The 22103-nt window shown below is 39.7% G+C and overlaps 2 protein-coding genes across 3 annotated transcripts in view; both read left to right on the top strand.

Moving 5' to 3' along the window:
• LOC134665895 (uncharacterized) overlaps window positions 1-22103 on the top strand; it is a 286141-nt gene that overhangs the window by 167632 nt on the left and 96406 nt on the right. The window lies entirely within an intron of this gene.
• Window positions 1-22103, top strand: part of LOC134665877 (GATA-binding factor C-like) — a 106029-nt gene that overhangs the window by 31024 nt on the left and 52902 nt on the right. For both annotated transcript variants that reach the window (XM_063522905.1, XM_063522906.1), the window contains exon 3: window positions 12551-13093. In XM_063522905.1, coding sequence (XP_063378975.1) covers window positions 12551-13093 — 543 coding nt within the window. The remainder of the gene's footprint in view (window positions 1-12550; window positions 13094-22103) is intronic.

Here is a 22103-nt window from a genome sequence, read left to right as displayed (position 1 = left end):
GATATTAGAGACATTTAAATTGAAAAAATGCCCCATAACGAAAATACTAGCCTCACAAATTGGTGTTCTTGTGTTTCGGTCATCGGTTCATTTTATCGGTCATTATCGGCGGTTGAATTCGGCGAGCCAAATTGGCGTTTGCGTCCGTACGTCCCGATTCGATCGGGCAATTTAATCAGATTGGCGAAAAATTGACTAATCTGGATACGCCTTAAGCAACATCGAGTTCACGATAATTTGACATATAATAATAATAATAGATTTTTAGCATAAGTTGCATTTCATAAAACTTAACCCAAATCATTTGTACATTTTCAAGTCAAAGATAAAGACATGTTGGTTTTAAAATTTTAATAAGTATAGACCATAACATTGTCATGATCTTGTAACATTGTTAAAATAAGAGAGTCTCCCATTTTCATTTTATTGCATTTTTTATAAAATGTCTTTAGATTCTCGGGATATCTTGGTCCTAATTCGATTGCTCTTTTTTATGGAAATAATTATATCCTTCAGATTCACAGGATGCTCGAGGCTTAGCCGAATAACACTGCAAGGAAGTATGTCATGGCTCAATGGTTCTAATTAGCCATCAGTATAATACCGCCAATGAATGTTTACATCCACCTGCGGGCGCAGCACGGTTCCATTTTTATCGACTATCACTATGCGCGTCCCTTTCGCACTAACATACTTGTTAGAACGTGACAGGCATGGTGATAAGGGATAAAAACGCGACCGTGCTACGCCGCCTGAAAATAAGAACAACATTCATAAAATAAAATGAGGATAACCACACAAAACTAACAGATGGTTGAAATTGTTAGAAAAAATTAGACCGATTTCTTGTTTACGAACTTAACAGCTCATGGCAATTTAATAATAAAAATCAAAACACAAGTGAAGATAGTTTTATGTACCTATGTATTTCACGGGTACGTACTCCTGTACGGCCATTGCTCCTCTAATTCAACGGCATTGTGCTTATCACTGTTATGATAATAATTTCAAATTTGTAGAATCTGCTCGCAATCTCGTATGAACTCGCTTATTTTTCTTGCAAAACTCTGTCCAAGGGTCAGCGCAGGGGCCGTCGTGTAGGGGTGGGGAAGAAAACGTTGTCCAATAATTATGCAGTGCCAAGTTATCGAAAGTAAATTCAATCTTTGTCCAAATACGCGCAGATGTCGTGGGGAATCAGAAGTCCGTGGGTCGTGCTGAGGTCGTCGAAAATCTCAATGATAACATTAATAGCAATTCGCAAGGTAACATGAGGCTTGTCCGTTATTTTTCGGGAATGAGAGCTAAGTGACACTGACAGTTGACATCGTTTTTTTTTCTATCTCGTACCACTTACGACGCGCAAAGGAATTATTGGGATCTGCCATTCCACCTCACAAACGTCATATCGATCATTTAAAAAATTATATTTAATCAATAAAATGAAATAAAAATAAAAGAGCTGCATTTCCGTGATTGCTGTAATGAATACTATCGGAAAAAAATATAATTTGCCTATCTTCAAAAAACTTTACCTACCCAATTGTCCCTTCTGTCCATTACTCGTACTCTATGTACGGGTCTGCACGCTCGTTTGCTCCCGTTGTTTCGATGCGGACCTCTTGTATTCAAATTAATCGAATTTAAATACACTTGATATTTGCACGTTCTACATTTATTATAGTTACTCGACTTACCGTTTATAAAGTAATTGACAGCTTTTATGTGTGGATTGTGCCTACATATTTTTTTACTATTAAAAGTAGAAGTGTTAGTTAACCTTTTTAATCAATTTGGAAAAAAAATATCACGCATTTTCAAATCATTGCATTGAAAAAAAAAAATTTTTTTGTTTAATACTTTTTTAAAGTGTGATACAGTGTGAACTTACACTTAATTTTGTAAAAAAACGCAAATGTCCGGTAAGAGACCATGGTTCTAATCCAACCATTGTTAATTCTTTTGTATGCATATTAGGCTGTAGAGAAGGTATTTAAATCCTAGTATTACTGCTGATTTCTTACCAGATAGTGTTAAAATTGTGATACAAATTGCATCTACTAATTCTGTAGTCTTTATACTAAAGAATTATTTGACTAAAAATATTGGTAATACCTACTTATATTTATCTATTTTGTCCTTTTGTTAAATATCTACACGAATACTTCGGGGCGAAATATTAGAAAAGAAAATATAAGTAACCTCAACCTAAAAACTTCATAGTTCGTTTTTAGCATTAGAAAAAGACTACGCGATTTTGATCTTGTTCTTTTAATTGATAGACGCTTGTTAAAAATCAGCATTGATGATCAAGATTGTTTACCTTTTTTTAATGCTATAAAAACTAAATATAGCTGGCTATACTTATATTTTTATGTTAATTTATTTACTCTAGTAGGTTAACACAGGTTAACACAAGTAAACTTGGTTCACGTTGTGTCCGAGACTAAAACAATAGAACCGAACCCCGCGGCCATTATAGATGCTGAGCTCGCGGATCAAATAACCGTCATCAGTGGCTCTTCGGGCAGGTGCAGTTAGCACAACCAGGCTTCTATAGGCGTACTGTGCTTACAGTGACCGTGATATACCATGAGCCTTATTAGAAATATATGAAGTATCATCGGTTTTATATTAAAGTATGACACAGTCAGTTCTTACTAACGGTAACATTCCAATAGCAACAGTATTCTAGTACAAGAAATGCTACGAAAAATGACATTTATCAAGGGCATCGGCGTTAGCATTCAGTTAAAAACCAGGTAAATTGTATTCTTCTCTTCATTTCTCCATAATACTCTGCCAAGGAGCCCAAAAACGCAACGTTTTCGATCCAATGGTTCCCCCGACCTTGACCAGATCGTTATTCCAACCTTTTGGAAATTAATACAACATTACTTTGCTAATCCGCGAAAAGATAACGTGCTGGTCAATCAGTGCTAACCCGTTATACTTAATGGCGTATTTTTGACATGCAATTAATGTTTCCATCCTTCCACCGTAAAGCTCCATTTAGTGCCAGTTGCACCAACCACCTTTGACAGACTGATCAACGTCAGCAGGCGCGCCCCGCGCCTTTACTATGAAACTTTCCATACATAAAAATTTAGCGAACTCTTTAACGTTCGTAACAGTTTGGTGCAACCGACCCTAGACTATTCAAGAACTTGCAAGCAATATTCAATACATTGCTAACTACAGAGTATAATGAATTTCAGTCGAACGACCAAATACCGCAACGTATCGAAAATCGCATGCAAGTTCTTGACACGTCTAAATGGGGCTTTAAAATAAAAACGCAAGTAAATATAACAAGGCTCCACCAAAAGAACATACTAACTAGCAACCCTTTGAAATTTTGGACTAAATCAGTGGTGGGCAAAGTACGGCCCGCGGGCCATCTCCGGCCCGCGAATGGATGTTTTATTTTGATTTAGTCACTAAATATTTACCTAAATCTACTAACTTAGTGGAAATCTCTAAGGAAAGTGGTTTTTGGCTGCACAACACTAAGAATGTCGTGACAGTAAAGTCAAATTAGATCAATAAGGGCTTCGTGGCTAATGTGTCAAGCGGCTTATCTGCCGCGGTACGGCACGATCGTCCGTCATCGCCGTCATCGTAATGCTATTGATTAAGTCCACAAGTCTTGGCCGCTGATTTATTAGTGCTGATTACCACCTTACATGTGAGGTTAGATTGTAATTATTTCAGAATAGATGGGTGCTCGCTAAAACTTGTTGCTAGGAGTAAACTTGGCTGTTTCCTAGACCCCGTTTCTCAAAAAGTTCATGAGATACCTAACAAATTTTCTAATTAGATGCAATAGATATATTCTCCTCCTGCAGTTCCTAATTGCTAGGTAAATAAACTGCAAAATGTCTATTGTATTTATGTATCTTTTGGTCTATATTAATATGAGCTGAACAACTCATGCAGTCTTTGCTTACCTTCGCGCAGTCTTGTTTTTTTTTAACGTTCCTCTTAACGCACGTGTTAGAATAACTAACCAAGCACTTAATAATAATCCTAACCGAATGATACGCTCGGATGGAACCTTCGTTAGCAATAAAACAATTACGCTTCTAATGAAAATTGCACTCGCTATTGAAAAGAAATAGCCGCGTTAATCTGCAGACATGCATTTGCATATTACAATACTACATAAATTATTCATATTTTAGCTATAGATTTCTTCATTGCGACGACGTATAACGGGGTACAGTGTTAGAATACCATCCATTTTATTTCACAAAGCAAGCGACAACTGTGTAATTGGTGACTTTTTTTTAAATATGTTATCGAATACATACTACATACCAATAACAAAACCTTAACGGTCCAAAAGCGGTCTTGATACTCTTGATAACACGAAGCTATTTCTAATATTTGCGTGAACATAATATGTATGACAAAAATATACGTTAGCAAATATTTTCGCAAAGATTACGAGCATGTACAAGATAGAATGGGAGCAATAATCAAGCTCATTGTTATGAAATAGTTTGAAGGTTACTAGACCCTGGTTATGAGGTGAGATTAAGTTATAGGTTGTTGACGATCCGTGAACGGGTTAGCTGCGTGCCCGTGCGCAGGCCCGGACTCGGTGCGTTCGAGAGGATCCTTTCAACAACAATAGCGACTAAAAATTCAAGTAAGTGAAACCGTTGTCGTCTAAATAGTTTAAAATATGTCTGACGAAAGTTTAATATCGAACACTTTCAACAACATTGTATTTATTTATTCGGACTGTTTTCGGACTATAATGACATTACTCCCAGTAAATATGTTTCACACTATACATGTAAAGACGACAAATTTTATAAAGTGAATTTTATGAATATTTAAACTTTATCGTAACTAAAAAAAGGATAAATTGCATAAAAAGATAATGGAAGATAAATCATGATTACTAGTGATATTATTGCCGTAGTTGGTCAAAGAATGGAGACCGATCGCGTGATACGACCTCTACCCGTTCTACACCGTTTTGTAGTTAAGACTAAAAGCTTTTAAAACCATATTTTTCTTTTAATTATTTGTACTGTCTAGTGTCTACTTCAGTGGGGGTAATTAATGATGTTTTACAATTATGGATATTTTGCATTTCTTACACGAACAATGTTCAGAGTAATGACCAGTCAAGCTTACCATTAATTATGTCTTCTCTCTCGGAAAACCAAAGATTAGGTCACCAGTAAATTGTAAATCTACCTAGCACAATTCGAGGTCTGTCGATGGCACGAATACAGCTCAATTCCATCCGTCTTCCCAAGCTTTGGCTATTACGTTGTTCATTGTGTGCATAGTAGTTGGTCTGACGAGGAGCTAGTTAGTGTATAATCAAGGATCCTTACCGGCCAAGGATTACATATTGCGGATCGGCAAATACACATTGTCATTTCGACCCTGCACGTTGTCGAGTATTTTTCTCCGATACCGTAATGCGCGAGTCACGAGCGGTTATGTAAGCAGGCTGCCGGCCGGCGCCGTCATTATAGGCATTACTGCAGGAACACTCGCTCTCTCGCCCCGCCATTGTCAAGATTGTGGGGTCAGAGAGACCCCGACGTTAACCAACTTGTAATTTCGCAACAACTATTCCTGTAACCCAATAAATCGTAGCAAAACAATTTACTTTGGAGATTCAAGAGCGTCTTATATCACGTTTAATGGTAGACATCGTGACCGCTCCACGGTTATTAATTATGGAAATGATTATGACGGCTCATATTCTGCTCATGTCGTGTCTAACGCTATACTAGGTAAGTGAGTAGGTGAGGTTACAATTGTCATAATCCAATGACGTAAGTACTTACCTATTATTTGCGTAGACGGCTTCACCTGCTTAGAACGCCGGTCTCTAGGGCACACCTTGCCATTCACCAGGAAAGGTATTATTTTTCCTTAATCTACTTGTAGACACGACAAGACGTATATATACTACCGGCAAACTCGTTTGTAGTTATTTACAGAAATTTTGAGCCGTTGCGAGCATGTTTGTCGCGTGTGCAGGCAGATAAGATTTAACGATTGTCATTTAAAGTGGAAGTTGCGGTCATAAATGTTTCAAGTGGTTATTTTAAAGTTAAATAATTTTACGAAGCCAAGACATTGATACAATTTATTTAAACTACCACAATATCATTTTATTTGACAATGGAACTAAGTAAGCATAGACCAACCATCAAGTAAGTTATTTTTGTTTTGGCCATTTTATAAACTTCTGAGTTTTGCTTGAGTAATGAATGGTTGATGGTACCAATCACAATATTTTCCAAGACTGAACCGAAAGCCACCAAATTGTAAAATGTCATAATGCAATTTGGTGTTTTCTGATAAGTACTAATAAGTTATTGCTATGTGATCTAGGCTTTCTTACACTAATAGCCCTAACCTGTTCATCAGTAACAATACTCGAGCGTCAAGTGGAGCGGAAATTTTCCAAAGGCAGGTTGGCACTGCGCACGCCGGCGGCATAGCAAAGAGCGCAGACGCGGCGGTGGCTTTGATCTCTGAATCACAAGTGTAACGTGACATATCCGTGCGGTCACTACCACAACTGCTTTACGCGTCTATGAACTTGGATTTGAACGGTTAACTGGATCGAGTGGCTCTGATTTGGATAGAGTTGCTTAGATGAGTTGTGCTAGACGAAGAACTCTTGTACTTTTATATCTTGTCATGTGAATGTTTGTTTGTGAAAACGGAGTAGATAAATGTAGAATAGTATAGTAGAATAGCGACGAAGTTAGCGAAAGGAAAGAAATTGGTGATGGTGTGTCTTCATGTCAATTAAGGTTTAGATCCACAAATGCAATAGGTAATCTTCGTAATTAAAAAAAAATAACAACACGTTTGTCGTTTGTACCTACTAACATTTAACATAAAACTTAATCAATAAACAATATCTGTCAGATTCTATAACGAAAACAAAAGTTTCAACTTCCTTCCTCGCTCCTCGGAAACAGTGCTGGCCATTGACAACTCTCCAAACAATGAAAATTTATTAAAATGCAATAACAATAAAATTCGTGTCCGGACATTAGTAATGTTAAGTTATTCTCCATACGCCACTTAATGAGAAGTGATGGGTTCGTATGAAAATAAAATAAAAATACAATGTGGGTTCCAAAGACGGTGCATCGCGTATGCAGGGCGCATGTGCTTAAAATTACATGTCCTGTATGCAAGAAATTCCTGCCACGGCAATGGCCGAGAAGAAATTGTCCTATCATCTCGTTAAAATGTAGCCATGGCTACTCTACGCGACTTAGGTTACCTCGTAAAATGCTAGCTGTATAACTTTATTATATGTATATAGGCATTAAGTATATCAGCAGTACTTCGTGGGGCTGCGAGCGTACGTGCATGCAAACAAAGACACGGACGCTTATTGCAGGCTGATGATGATGAACGGTTTTTAAAAGACGGTTGCGAATCGTCTTTATTAGTTCGCGGATTACTGAACCATTTATGATGATTGCGGTCAACTTAACTTTACATTTAAAGTCGCTTAAGCGAGCAATGGGGTATTGATTTAATTATCGGTTATCACCGAAACTCTGTATGTTTTAGTGGTGTTATCGTAATGCCATAACCGTTCTATAGCGAGCTATAAATCATTGGGCAGACACCCACGACGATCGACTGACTAGTCGACGACTAATCCGGGCTTAACGGCTTCTGTCGAAACGAATATCGATTTTGACATACTCGAAAAAATTGAGAGTGGGAAGTAAACAAACTACTCAAACTAGTTTGTGCTTTATTCACTTTCTGCACGATTTTGAGGATGTTGTAATGCAATATAATAATGTTTAAATAAGTACCTACTTAATCATAGGTGTCGCCTGGTCTAAAGGTGATATACTTACCTATTCGTATTTCGAGTTTCTCTTAGGTCTTAAAAAAAATTGCCAAAGCGTGAAAGTATAGATAGTATTTATGAAGTAGGACCGAGGTAAGTACACACCAATTTATGAAAAATAAATGATGTTTAAGTACGTTATAGCTAACGTTTTACCAATATTAACAAAAATGTCGAAACACTACTCGCTGGCGTTGTCGCGCAACTCGACAGCTTTTCCGTTCCCGGCACTAGTTGTTATTCCCGCCGTCGCCTGTCACGGCGCTCGGTGGCACAATAATAAGAATTGTAATATAAAAGCATTATAATCCAATCACAAGGTAACGCGAGGAGTGACCGCCCGCGAGCCGCATTTACCATTCGGGCCGCGATCAGACCAATCGTAAAATATTTTTGGCTGTTAACAACCGAAGTATATCACCACTTGACAAAGACACACACATCGTTTCATTTGCTATTCATTACGACGCATGTATTACAGATTTGTATGACTGGTTTGGATTACTTTGTTGAAGGAAATCCGCCTAATTAGCGAATGTATTTTGCCGTCAATCCGTCACGGTTGTATCTCATGCGTTCATTAATGATCGGCCAATTAATATTGCTAAAAATAATACTCTGAAAACCAGTTTCGGGACGTTGAGGATTCAGTTGCCAATAAGCTTACATCTATAACTACACCACGATAGTAGCAAAAGTTGTTGGTTGGCTACTGTATAGTACACTTAGGATGATTTGTCATTTAGTTCCTCTTCAATCAAAGGTTAGATAACATCGTGGCGATTAGTTGACTTCTGGACGGAACAACAGAACTAGTCACGCAGGTTCTTCATATCGGCTGCAAGTTCTGCGCCAGCATTCTTCTTGACTCATATTTAACATAAAGCTGATTACGTACTTGTAACCTTTTGATTGTGAAATATGAAACATAAACGGGGTAGCTAATGTTATTACAAAACCAAAACAGACATCGTTTCAGCTTTAGTAGGCACCTAAAATACTCGGCGTCGATACGACGATCAATAAATTAAAATTAATTCGGCGTGCGAACGCTGAGATCCGATACGCGATACCGACGCCTACATTTATCATTCGCTAACACGTCGGACATTTCACAGGGGACGCTCGCCGCGGGAACGTAATCTTTATTACAACACTATAGAGGTTACGCTGTACCGATGATTGAGCACGTAATGAACTGTCCTCCAGCAAAGGATAACACGTCTAAAGACAATGCGTGGAAGGGATAAGATAGCATGCGTGCGGTTGTAAAGGCAGAAGCATACGCATGGCACGCTCGCATCGCGGATGCGGCTGATGTCACGGTTTGCAAATAAACCGCACCAGACTGGACGACGCTGCGGCCTGACCTTGGCGACCAGCGAGAAAGTTCTCACGACTTACTCCCCTATCTTTGTCCACCAGCAACGACTAAATGTAACCACCTAAGTGCCGCTTATACATAAACGATAGGGTTACAATTCTGAACTGTAATCAAATTGGTATACTTAGGGGAAGTAATTGCACTTATTACCGGAAGACGTCATGCTGCGTGGCGCATCAAGCGCAGGGCATGCGCACATTAGGGGTATTCTACACATGCCGGTTACGGGGCAATTTTAGCCGAAGGGGCCATTTTTGTCGCTAGCTAAGGAAAGGAGGGCGCTCACTTTAGTTTTAACCACGCCTTAATACGTTTGTGAATGTATAAATAAGGGACGGATAAATGAAATTAAAGCATTATTTTGGTGTTCGTTCTACCTATTAGCCCTATAAATAAGTAATGAGAATTTTACTTGTACGGAACGAATACCGTATTTAACATTCAGTGTGTCGAAGACATTATAAATTGAGTCATTTAAACCGATTCACTTTCATTGTATACTAACAATACCAACAATTGTATACGTCCGTAGGTAGTTGCATATGCAAAAATGAAAAGATAAATGATTCTCATGTGTCTAACAGCAGCTGAATATAGCTTAAAAGATTCGTCAACTGCAAAAGGGGTGAAAACCGTTACAGAGAGTAAACACCCGTAGTTCGTGAAACAACAGGGCCCAGGGGACTGCGGCGCGGTGATAAGATCAGGAGTTGCATCTGCCATGGGGGCAGGGTTCGGTTCCCGGTCGTGCTGTGAGAATCCGCGCGATCGGTTTATGATTTTAGTGAGATTGTCCACTGTGATTAGCAGTACGAGCAGATTACTTTTGCGGAAATAAATAAATCAATACTGTCAGGACCAGGGAGAACTCGCGCGCGCGATCGATACGGGCCTTCACTAATATAATTCACATTATTCATTATAACTCTGAATACCTGCAATTCAGACTTACTTACTTTGTATAATATCAATATCTTACGTAGCTACAGATACTATCATCATATAATTCCAACTTTCCAACTCTGTCAATAAGATATTCAATGCGACCAGCAGCTGAATGTATTAATTCATCTTTATTAATTGTTGGTCCCACAAAACCGTACTCGAATCAAAACTAAACAAGCTCTCGAGATAACGAGAACGCGTAAAACTAGCATCCTATTCGAGAGGACCACTTAATGTGGGCCATACGAATTACGTATGCATGCGAGATTTCCCCAGATAACGCATCTGGAATCCTAATTTAATTTCCGTGCCTTATTTGTGTAGTTTTTGTTTTCTATTAGCCTTGGTGAAATGGAGTACGAGTAGGTACAATCGGGCTGTTCAAATGGCGTATCTGGTACAATGACTGAAAGCCCTTAATGAATAAAAAGCTCGACCCCGTACCACGGTTTTGTTATGTAATTTGTGTTTTCATAGTTTGTAAATATATGAATGCAAAAGCGTTGTTGTAAACCTATTATGTTATGTCAATAATATAATGGGCCTGTACTAGTTTATAGTACTAGTTATAGGCAATTATTAAGTTGGGTATTGAACTTTTAATTGCATTTATTGCCCAATTTGTTTCTATTTGACTATATTTCAAGAAACATGAAGTTGGAGAGTTAAATTAACTGCAAAAACACGACGTTACATCTTAATTTTATGCTAACTACCCGCCGAAATGACCCTATCCTGAGCAACCCTGCGTTTGTCGCACAACTACTGATTTGGACTATTTGGAGCTCCTTGGTACCGGGCAGGTAGGGCATGTGGCGAGATGGCGCGATAACACGAATTATTCATACGCTTATCGTCCGCCATCGCCCGCTATTGTGGCCCTGGCCTAACGCGGGGGTGCGCGGACCCTGTCAAAACGTTGCTGTGCACTCCGCCTAATGCCAAAGATTGATTATTTTATAGTAATTATTGTTTTCTACGGTATTTGTTGCAATGACCGGCAGATTACGTGATTATGCCTGTAGGAATCGTTCGCTTTTGAATTGCACTAATAAATTACTATGTATAATTGGCGCATGAACAGTGTCTGCCTAGTTATGCATTACCATAGGAATATACGAGGAACAGGCTGAAACAATACGCGACTTTTCACCGCGGAGGATCATTTGTGTCATTCATTGAATTTTTTGTTGTTCGATCGGCTTGTCTAGCTGGATAGCGCGCAATGTACGCCGTACGGGCTCGATAACATCACTGATAGACGATAATCTCTACTGCGATCGACACCTGGCGATGTGATGCGGGCATGTATGCGAGCCTATTGTCTATGTAAGCACGTGTACACAGGGAGTCCGTCCCTAAATTTCAGTTTAGCTATTTAACTTTGCCTCATGCTGTGAAAATATAACGTGTAACATATTATGATTGAATAAAACGCATACATTTAACATATTGTACCTACAGAGTGAGTTAACCGTAAGTAACCCAATAGTTGAGTACCCGCAGCGCACTGCAGGGCAGCGGGGCGGCCGCGGTAGGGAAGGCCCCTAACAAACCCACCAATCGAACCAGCCCAACAGATATCATTACGGCACCCTTCCAAATACACACCGGTACATATGTTCGCCTTCACGTTTAAATAATAATTGTCAAATACAATTGAATTAAAAAGGGGAGGACTGACACCAACACGAACTGAGCGAATGAAGCGCCGCTACTATTTTTTCGTTTCGCAAACAGAAGCTTTATTTTGTATAGTTTCACGATTTAACCATGTACGCAAACAAATCAACGCGGTGTATAATCAGAACTGAGTACATAATTAATGAAATTTCCAGCTGGCCTACTATTTTAATTGCTCACTGTTGTGACACGGCGCTTTTGAAACATTTCGGAAAAGAGCGGCCTTTGTTCACGGACGCGCCCGGCCGGCTCGCTCGGAATTATACCCATTATTTGTTTATCAAATATGCATTAGACTAGAATATTCATGACCGCGATAACAATATTTTGAGATGAAGATGTCGTGTGAAAGACCAGTTGTTAGACAGAAATGATATTAATTTAGGTAAGCGCGGGCGGGGTAACAAAACGCCTTCAAATTATCCCTCCTAATGACGGCAAGTTTTGATGTTTCGGGCTCGTGTTACGATGCCTCTCCTATCAGTAGATCTCGTCCGCGACGATAATGGTTACTTAAACGCTCGTAAACTCGAAGAGGTTAAGGGAATCAAAGTACGAATGCTAATGTCGTTGAGCGTTTGAATTACGACTTCAGTTCTTCATACACTCATAATCATAACTTTAGGAATCAGTTTACAAGTGTAGAATAATATTTTTTGTGTATGCAGGTCGAACGCTAAGCGGCGGCAGCGGGCAGGTGTGTCGGCCGCACTTCCACACGCCGTTGCACCCATGGCTGGAGTCAAAGGCGCTCAGCAGTGGCGCGTGGGGCGGCAGCTTTCAGCAGGAGGCTGCGCCCGCCGACAAGCCCCTGTCCCCCGCGCAACACCATCATCCGCACCCCCTGTTCTCGTTTCCACCGACGCCGCCGAAGGACTCCACGCCGGACTCTGTGGCCGCGGCGGCGTTAGGCCAGCAAGACTATCAAGCCGCCGTAGCCCACGCGACGGCCATGAGCGTCGCCTTCATGCAGCAGCAGCAAGAGCTGCCGCTGTGTGGGGACGTCAAGCCCATGATGGGCGCGCCGCCGTCCAAACAACGCGAAGGTGCGCAGCCGGAGTCGTGTCCCCAGGAGTCGAGTCAGCCCTCCGGGGAGTACAACGCCCAGTACAACGCCGCCGGCGGCGACTACTACAACTACCAGGGCAAGGGGTATAGTGGGGCGCAACAGCAGAACAAACCGCGGCCGAACAAGACGCGAACTAGCGCCGGTGAGTCCGCAGGGACTACTCGCTCGCCTTGCACCGCCTCGCCTCGCTGGGACGCACGCGATACTCACACCATACAACGCTTACCCGATCACACTATCGAATGAATATACAGTTAACAATAAGTAACTGTCTAGACTTAAATGGTTATGAATTGGAGACACGAAGCTGCTCTCTTTATCAAACTATCAGAGAGCTTTCACTTATGAGTGCTAAATTCACAGTCGTTTATAATCAAATAGCTTATGAGGCGTTTCAAGACTCGTTAATCGGGAGCCTTTACAAAATGGCTGCCACGATAGTACTCGCGTAATTAGAATCTCAGCTTCATCTATTCGACAATGTCGATTTATTAATTAGATAAGCACTTGGAGATTAATATTTCGTTATTTCAAAATGTCATTGTGCGGTAATAATTATTGGAAGTGGTCGATGTGGTCGGATAAGCGGGGTATCCTGCACCGGGCGCCGCCGGGTTGTGGCGCCACACGTTTGTGTTCAGTACACGGGCTTGGGATAACTAACTGGTCTGATGCTTACCCTAACACTAACACACGGTGGAGGTCACTAACATACGAATATGATCATTAGTATTCACATAAATAAGGCAGGAATCTCGATTGGCAAGTTTAATGTTTAATTAAATCATCTTGGTAGGCCCTTGCATTACATAGGTACCTTGGGTACTTTCTGAAGGTTGGTTGGACGCGGAAGACGCAAGAGCTGCAGTTACGTCTGTAGCTAGATGTTCCCAGGCCTCGTCGGTCGCCGTTGGCGTCCACACGTAGGGCTGTTAGGAGCGCGGGCGCACAATAATCATTGTTACGTTTAGCATGTGAACCCACGCGGGCTCTTTTGATGTTGACCAAACAAACCAACTGTTTCTCATTACTTAATTGCAACTTACCATTGTCTACGCAATTAAACAAATGCTCTAAGTAGATTTCTATTAACTCTCAAGACCGTTTTAGAAATTAGAGTTTAATTGCGAAATTAATTTACGTCACTTTCGTTCGTTTGAAGAATAGACTTCATAGTAGTTCGGTAGTGGTGCTATTTATTGTTTTTTTAACTGCTGCATTGTTTCGAAATTGGAATAGGAAAGGAATAGGTTTTCGAGATTATTTATTAGACTAAAGTAACTGCATAACTATAACAAATAGCATATTATGCAGCTGGAGTAAGAGATTATGGTTTTTACGAATTCCATCTCGTGTGATTTGTGAATTAGTAACAATGAATATATAATTAGTAAAGTATATCGTTTACTCATAAGGCTCATTTATTGAGATATTGTTCGTCATGACCTTTACGTTAATGCGTGTATTGTTGCGCCGGTTATTGTGATGCAAACTTTTCGCAATGCTACCCGCTATGGTACGTATTATAACGAAAAATTACACAACAGTAAATTGTGTTAACACCACATAATGCGACTGCTTTATTTCATACATATTTAAAATTGTAATTATAGCCTCTCACACTAGTTAAGCTTTGACAATGGACGGGAACCAAAAATGGCCGTCCTTTATTGTCTCACATCGCGGTAATGAATGTGCAACATCGCGGCCATTGAATAGCGAGCCTTTTCAATTGTGGGTTCAATATTTAGTGGATTTTCTAATGGATTAACGTTAGCATGGAATCTCACGCGCGATTTAAGATCTCCCTGCGCTAGTTAGAGATGGTTTCCCATAAGATTATAAGACAGCAGGAGAGCGAATGAAAACGGCGCGCTAATTAAAATGCATTACACGGAAGAACTATTCAGACAATCCACCTACTAGTCACAACTGAATATTACTTTATACATTTTCCGTATAATGCTGTATTATGGTAATCGTAACATGGAATAACGAATCAAAGTTGCCTACGCAAATGTTTCAGGCTCTGCTGTAATTGAAAGCAACTGCAATGCATTATTCTATATAGCAATTTGTCTGCGAGGCAAATGGTAAGATTCTGCCATAGACTATCCAATTAATTACAGTAGTCTGGTATCCAATTTATACAGTGTTTACGCGTCGTTACTCGGTTTTTGTCCGGTTCAGCGTGTTCTCGCTAATTGTTGTAAAAAACTTAATGCCATACGCTACCATACCTACTAGTTACTGCCCAAGTTCGCCCGTTTAGCATTTTGTATTACCACATTCATTTTATTCGCACTTGCGGAACGTCAGAAAATTCTTCAGAGTTTTATCGCCCCACACGTTCCGAGAATGTGGAAATATCAGCCTATAAATTATCTTATTTGTATACTAATCTCCCTAAACATCGTTTTAATGCATTATAAAATATGCGCTCTTTTGATCAGAAGTTTGCAATGAATTTATTTGCATAAGTTTTAGCGACAATAAAATTCTTCATTGTCGTCGATTTAAAAGCAAATGGTAGCATGTAAATCCGCGGGAGGTAAGTGCGGCTCGAGTCAGGCCGCTGCTGTCGGTTCCTCGGTGGAAGCTATATGATAATGTGCAGAGGCCGGATGTAGCCCATTCCATTGTTGCCGATTGCTTGACCTCGGACGAGCGTTCCTATCAAACACCGTTTCGAGAATTAAAGCTCTTCATAGACTTCATTCAATCGCCTCATCTTCAAGTTCGACTATCAGCACTTAAAGTTAATGCAGAATGCAGTATCGATGGCACAGCTGCCGTATTGTCTGCATTCACAAAAACTGTAGTTAATTGATTTGAACGATACCTTGTTACTTAAGTACTACTTGATTGTTTCTTGTAACCGACTGTTAATTACCGACATTGTGTGATACAGAATATACGGTAAAAACTGTTAGTAACGTTCATGGCGAGGAATACTTAATACCCGCCATGCAAATAATCTTAAAAGGCATTTATTATTGTCTTTTGTTTAAAATTGGATCGCATAATCACGCCCAGATTTAGAATAAAACATAACAATTAATGGTGTACGGAAAATCGTGACTACAAACTGCCCAAATAGTTGTTCGTACAAAGGAATGTCATGGAAAGGGCATTTAAAACAAATGGGCAACCGCCGCGTACCAACATCTCGAGCACAACCCAACCGTTCCACTCCATACTTTCTAAAACTCCGTTCATTCAAATGGCATTTAAATTAAACAATTCAACAATATAATAATCAGCTCTTAAATAATACTATGCAGTGGCTGGTCAATGTTCATTCCTTCTTTCGATTTCGTACCTTAATGGTAGGGGTTAGAGTATAATTTTCACAGTCAGCTGTTATCAGAGTCTTACCTACGACATTTAGCCGGGCTTCCTATGGCCGACGATGACATGCATCCTAACATACATGCCGATTGATACGTTTCTTTCTGGCTACGACTATCATAGTCATAGTACCGAATGCCTCTACAACTGTATACATATACATACAACTAATATAAAAGTCGACGAAGTAGACAGTCGCAGCCAGAAAGAAACGTATATATTTATTGGTAATACGTATGCTGAGTAAATGTTATCAAATCCGAAGAATAAAAAACTAAAAAATATATTCAATTCGGAAAAGTAAGTAAGTAACATAATGTATACAAGAGTTTTTTTATGATCATCAATAGGTTATCTACCTAGTTATTTGTGTTCCCACAAGAATTATATTATGAAATTTGCATTGAGGAGTACCTAACAAAAATGTAGCGAATCTAAATTCCTTACTCAGAAGAAAGATTTCCCCGAAACGACTTCAGATTTTCAAAAAGATTAGCAACGGGATCCCGGGATACACCCCTCAACGCAGGTTATGTCGTTGCGACGACGCCGTTGCATGTGCTTGCGCAACCAATTAGCGTCGCCGTACGTGCGCGAGCGCCACGGCCCGCCGCGCCGCTGGAATGAAGTCCCGACTCCACTATAATATGTTATTATTTTGCATCCATTCTTTCGTGTGCTGCTAACACTCCATATAATAACTATTCGATGTTTTTATTTACAATAATGTTTGTCCAAGAAGTCTTTAATGGAATTAATACGCCGTGGACACAAAAGAACTCAAAGTTCCTTAATTAGCATCTTATTTATTAAAAAATGTGTTATGACTTATGTCGCATAGTGGATTTTTTTAATAAAATTTAACGTCGAGTAAACGTACTTAAAACTAGAAATAACCGGACAGTTTTAATGCGTTGTATTTTAGCACAGTAGGTAGGTAACTGTGTTGTTAATCATTTTACCAAGCAACTAAAACATTAATAACTCTACGAAGTCGCAATACAACGTACCTACAAACCACTAATGAATATTTTTGTAACACACACACCGAAAACGTGCACGTACCTACTGCGTCCGTCACGCTCCGCCGATGCGGGTTGTGGGTTACAATTGCATTTTTGAAATTTGCATTTTATTTAAGCCTCGGAACTTTAGTGATTAATTCAATTATAATGAGGACAATAGGGTTTTGAATACAATTCTGACAATCGGGTTTACAAATGCTTTTGATGTAGGTGCCAAAGCCGAGCTAAAATAATGAGTTAATTAGAGGTACTTCCGAAATGCTTAAATTTCCTATGATATCGAGTTAAATTATGTATTTCATTTAGTAAACGATTTATTTCCCTTTTATTCGGCTACTAAAGCCACGATAATATGTAGTATCTAAACTTATAAATACCTACCTAATTCGCTATTCATAACGTGGAAAATGTCTTTTGGTTTCGGCATCGTTTTTTATCCACCAGTTTCTCTCAAGTGTGCAAAACTGAACGTTAATGAGACATCGAGAGGCGAAATCGCTCTGCTCAGTGCATGGAAAACATTTGTGAAAACCAAAGCCATGGGAAATTGAGCCGATGTAACCCTGCGGTAATGCCGGTAATAGAGTCGTACATCAACCTGGCATCTGCTGCAGTATTACCAAGTATTACAGATATACATACCTAAGTGGTGGCGCCGACTGTCTAGAAAATATTGACCGATTAGTTAAATACTCGCTTTAGTTCAGTCAGGGTGCCTATTCAAGGCGACAATCGGTTACGTTACGATTACGAAACGCTTTGTCTTCTATCACTCTTCCATATTAGTGCGAAAGTTGCGTTTCGTTCGCTACGGAGCATTAACGACTGGTACGTTGGCTAGGAACCCTGATTTGACCTGCACATATGCATGCTGTCGTTTGGCAGTCGGCGCTGGTCGGCATCGGCAGCAGTCGGGTAATTATCGCGGGTTCAGTGCAGCGCTGCGCTCGTCACACGTAATTATCTCCGGACCGTAATAACGAATGCAAATACGAGAGCGTCCGGCCGCGGCGCATGGAACGTGAAAAATGGCTTCATTCCTACAACCCGAGACAGACAACTGGAAAACACTACAATAGCGAACGTTTGAACATACGAATCTACTTAGATCAGCTATAAGTCTCAATTTAGAAAATTCCTTTGCGTCTGTCTATTCACCCTGCGCTGCCTTATTTTGTCATACTTTGGCCTTATTGCCACACGTTAAGATACTTAACAGCCGAGAGAAACTGCCCTCTATGAAACATGTGATCTGACGAGGAGGACTGGTAAGGTCAATAAGAAGATCAGCAAGTTTTACGAAAACAATAAGTACCAAAACCAAATGACGAATCCTAAATGAATCCTATAATTTCATACTTTACGTAAGTGTTAGAGTATCATGATCTTCATCAGACACGAAATAACGACTACAGAGTCTCGGCGCAAATCAGCATAAATGTATGGTAAAATAAGATCAATTTAATACAAGACCCGTTTATGAATAGATTTTCCTATATAGTCTACCAGCTCGACGTGTTTTACGAACACTTGAACGAGATATGCCTCGTTCTCATTTGCATGCACGAAGACACATGCAAATTTCAATTATCGTTCTTATAATAATATACCAATATCGTTAGAAAAACTACAGGATTTCCAGCCACGTTAATGCTTAATGAAAGGAGAGGCCTCGCGCGAGATCATTGGCTTCCATTAAAATTTCCTATTTGCATACAGCCATGTAATTAAGGCCTAATAACAGCCTCTGTGGCGCAACAAAGAATAAGTTTTGAGCAATAATGTAATGGTTTGTATGCAAAATAGCTTCACCGTTACGTGTTGATGGGCCGATGCGCCAAGAGCGCGTCACGGTACACGGGAGCGAATTAGTCCTTCATTTAAATTACATTACCCTACTACACGTCGTGGCTATAAAACTAGTCTAGTTTTTGTGCTGTCTCATTGAGGAGTAACGGCGCCGCCGGGTACGCATCGATAGTTTTTCCTCCATCCCCCGGAGTCGCCGGGTCAACATCACTCGAGGCCGCTCTCGTAAACCGCTGCGTGGATTTCGGTGTTTTCCCCACGCCGGAGGGCGTGTGAAAACATTGTGCCGAAGTACGCTCGTCTGGAGACTCTTGAAAAATAAAAACCGCCCACTCTGCTACGTAAATATGGCAGATGAAAATCTTTTATCGCGGTCACGTAGCGCGGCCGCGTCACGACCGCCGTCACTCCCCGCAATAAAGAGAATGAACCGCATTCTAATTTTGAACAAACACTGGAGATTTCGCTAAAACTATTTTTTTACCAAATATAGGGTTGGCGCGTTTATTCGCATCAGGTCAACGAACGGTCATTTATTCTTTTTTTTACCAAAAATCAAGTTACAATGGCTTGTTGCCGGAAGGCAGTTCAATTATCGTGTAAATAAAGATGTAACTTCTACAATGCGAACGGATCGAAAAACGGTTATCGTGACGATTGAACCGATCGGACCAGTCTGGACAATTAAATCGGATGGTAATTAATCAGAAATACTGCTCTCTTTAATAATACGTGTAATGTCGAGGCATGAGGGCAGGCGGCTGTAAATCTCTCGCGCCCGCGGCCGCCGACTTTCACAAACGGCCATAGTTTTACCAAATAGAGACGTTACTATTCAACTAAATCAGTCTCAAAGCGAGAAACACTAACATCAAACTTCTCGTTCCGTGTAATATCCTGTTATTTTTTCCTAATAATCGTTATTGGTGTTTATTTATTACAATCTTCGGAACAAATTACAGGCTTTATCGACACAAATAACAAAAAAATAAAGGGTTAGTCCAAAAAGTGAGTCGTCGGTTCGATCGCAATAAGTTTTCGATAAGGTCCGGGCGATTTAATTGCCGGTTGTGATCTGGTTTTACATAAAAAAGATGAATGGCTGCTCTGCCTAAAGCTCGTAAAACATTCTCGGTTCGTTTAACTTATTTTTTCTATCGTATTCGGTCACTTTCACCTTCTCGTTGCGCGTCCTTACGAATATTAATTATGCAGAGGATCGTTGTCTGTCCCGACGTGCATAATCAGATCTAGATACATAATGTTATTATAGAGATACCGATATACGATCTGCCGATACAATCTGTAGGGCAATAAACTTGTATCATTGAATCTATTACCGTCTGTTAGTAAACATACGAATGTGACTCTATTGATTTGGGTATCTACGCGCAATGGGCGGTCAGATTACATTTTGTGCGCATTTCATCACATATTATTATTAAATAGGTAGGTACCTTCGGGACGTGAGAGTAACGAGATGAGATTCTTAATTAGATTGCAGTAAATCATCGATCGAGTAATCGAGTTTAGAGAAAGATTGTGGGCGGGCGCGTGCATCCCATATTGTGAACACATCCTCTCGCTAACCATGTAAATATGGTACCCACATTTGCTCGTTTTGGTGGTAATCGTTCTAAAATCATAAAAGAAAACTGGTTGCATAATCTCCACGGAGGGTGACTCATCCTGGGGGTTAAATGTAAATGTTTCATGCATGATTTAAATAGTAAGTGGGCATGAGTCATTTTTGATCCGTAGTATTTTGCAAATCCATGCTTCAGTAGGTATCTGTGCTGTGAAGACAATCAGTTTCATAAACGATTGAGCTTGTTTCATCATAGAGGTAGATTAGCAACAAATGGATAAGATGTTATGCTTCAGTGTAATATAATTTTAGACGTGTTCGTACACAGATTGCGAAAATCAGCATGTACATACATTACCTTATAGCTCTGGTTCCGCTCTGTTTCCCACTAGACGCTCTCGAACATTTTTGTAACATCATTTATTTTTATAGCGATTAGCTTTTGTTATTGCCGTTTCCAAAATGCTAATTATTTTATGGGCAGGTAATTGTTTACTTGTATTCCTTTTTTCCATTTCATATTGGTTAGCCATTATAGGATCAGTTCTCACTTACCTTTGGCCTGAGCCTTGCTAAAATAAAATGATTTCATGGTAAAGCTAGGGAGGTACTGGTTTACATAGTCACGTGCGAAAACTAAAAATATTTCGCATTTGAAGGGCGCTCCGCTCGCTGAGCGCTGAGTGCTAAGTGTAACTTTCTCTTGTTTTCCTTGCGTGTAAAAAATCTTGATAGAATTTTTCCTCCGGCATCACGGTACGCTTTCCCTGGTTAATTGAATATATTACTTTTCGTTGTAAATTGCAATTACTTTTATTGTCTAAGAGGTAAATTAATGCTAGCGTAGTGTTTGTTACTAGTGTAATACGTGTCTGCATGCTTTGTTAGTGAAATTTGATTGGTAATGTTTCTGAATGTGTTTTTTTCTCTCATCTCCCAGCCTGCCAGGAGACAGGTAAATCACTCACAAAACACTAACATACTGAATTACGTTTATTTAATTATTTTTATTTGCACTTTTATTGCTTATACCTTTTGTCCCTCATGTGAATCTACTATGGTTTCCTACTGGTGTTGATTTTTGTTTCGCTTGTGTGGTATTTTTTATTTATTTATAATATGTATATGATAGCATATTATAAGGTTAAATGTGATAATCCATAAGTTTTTTTACTATATCTTATAGCAACAAAGTAAGTTATACGTAATTTTAATAATTGCAAAAATATGCTCTATATAGTCACTACCGTTTATTATCCACCCTCTAGTTTATTCTTCTCTCACCCTTAACGAAGCACAAATTGCAGGCTTGCCAAAAATATACTCGCTCGTGGAAGGAATCAAGATTCCGGAATTCGAACATTATTATGACATATCGC

This window comes from Cydia fagiglandana, chromosome 7, assembly GCF_963556715.1.
Source record: "Cydia fagiglandana chromosome 7, ilCydFagi1.1, whole genome shotgun sequence".
In the NCBI taxonomy this organism is placed as follows: Eukaryota; Metazoa; Arthropoda; class Insecta; order Lepidoptera; family Tortricidae; genus Cydia; species Cydia fagiglandana.
Note: the sequence above shows the minus strand (reverse complement) of the source record. Positions and strands in the feature narration are given on the sequence as shown.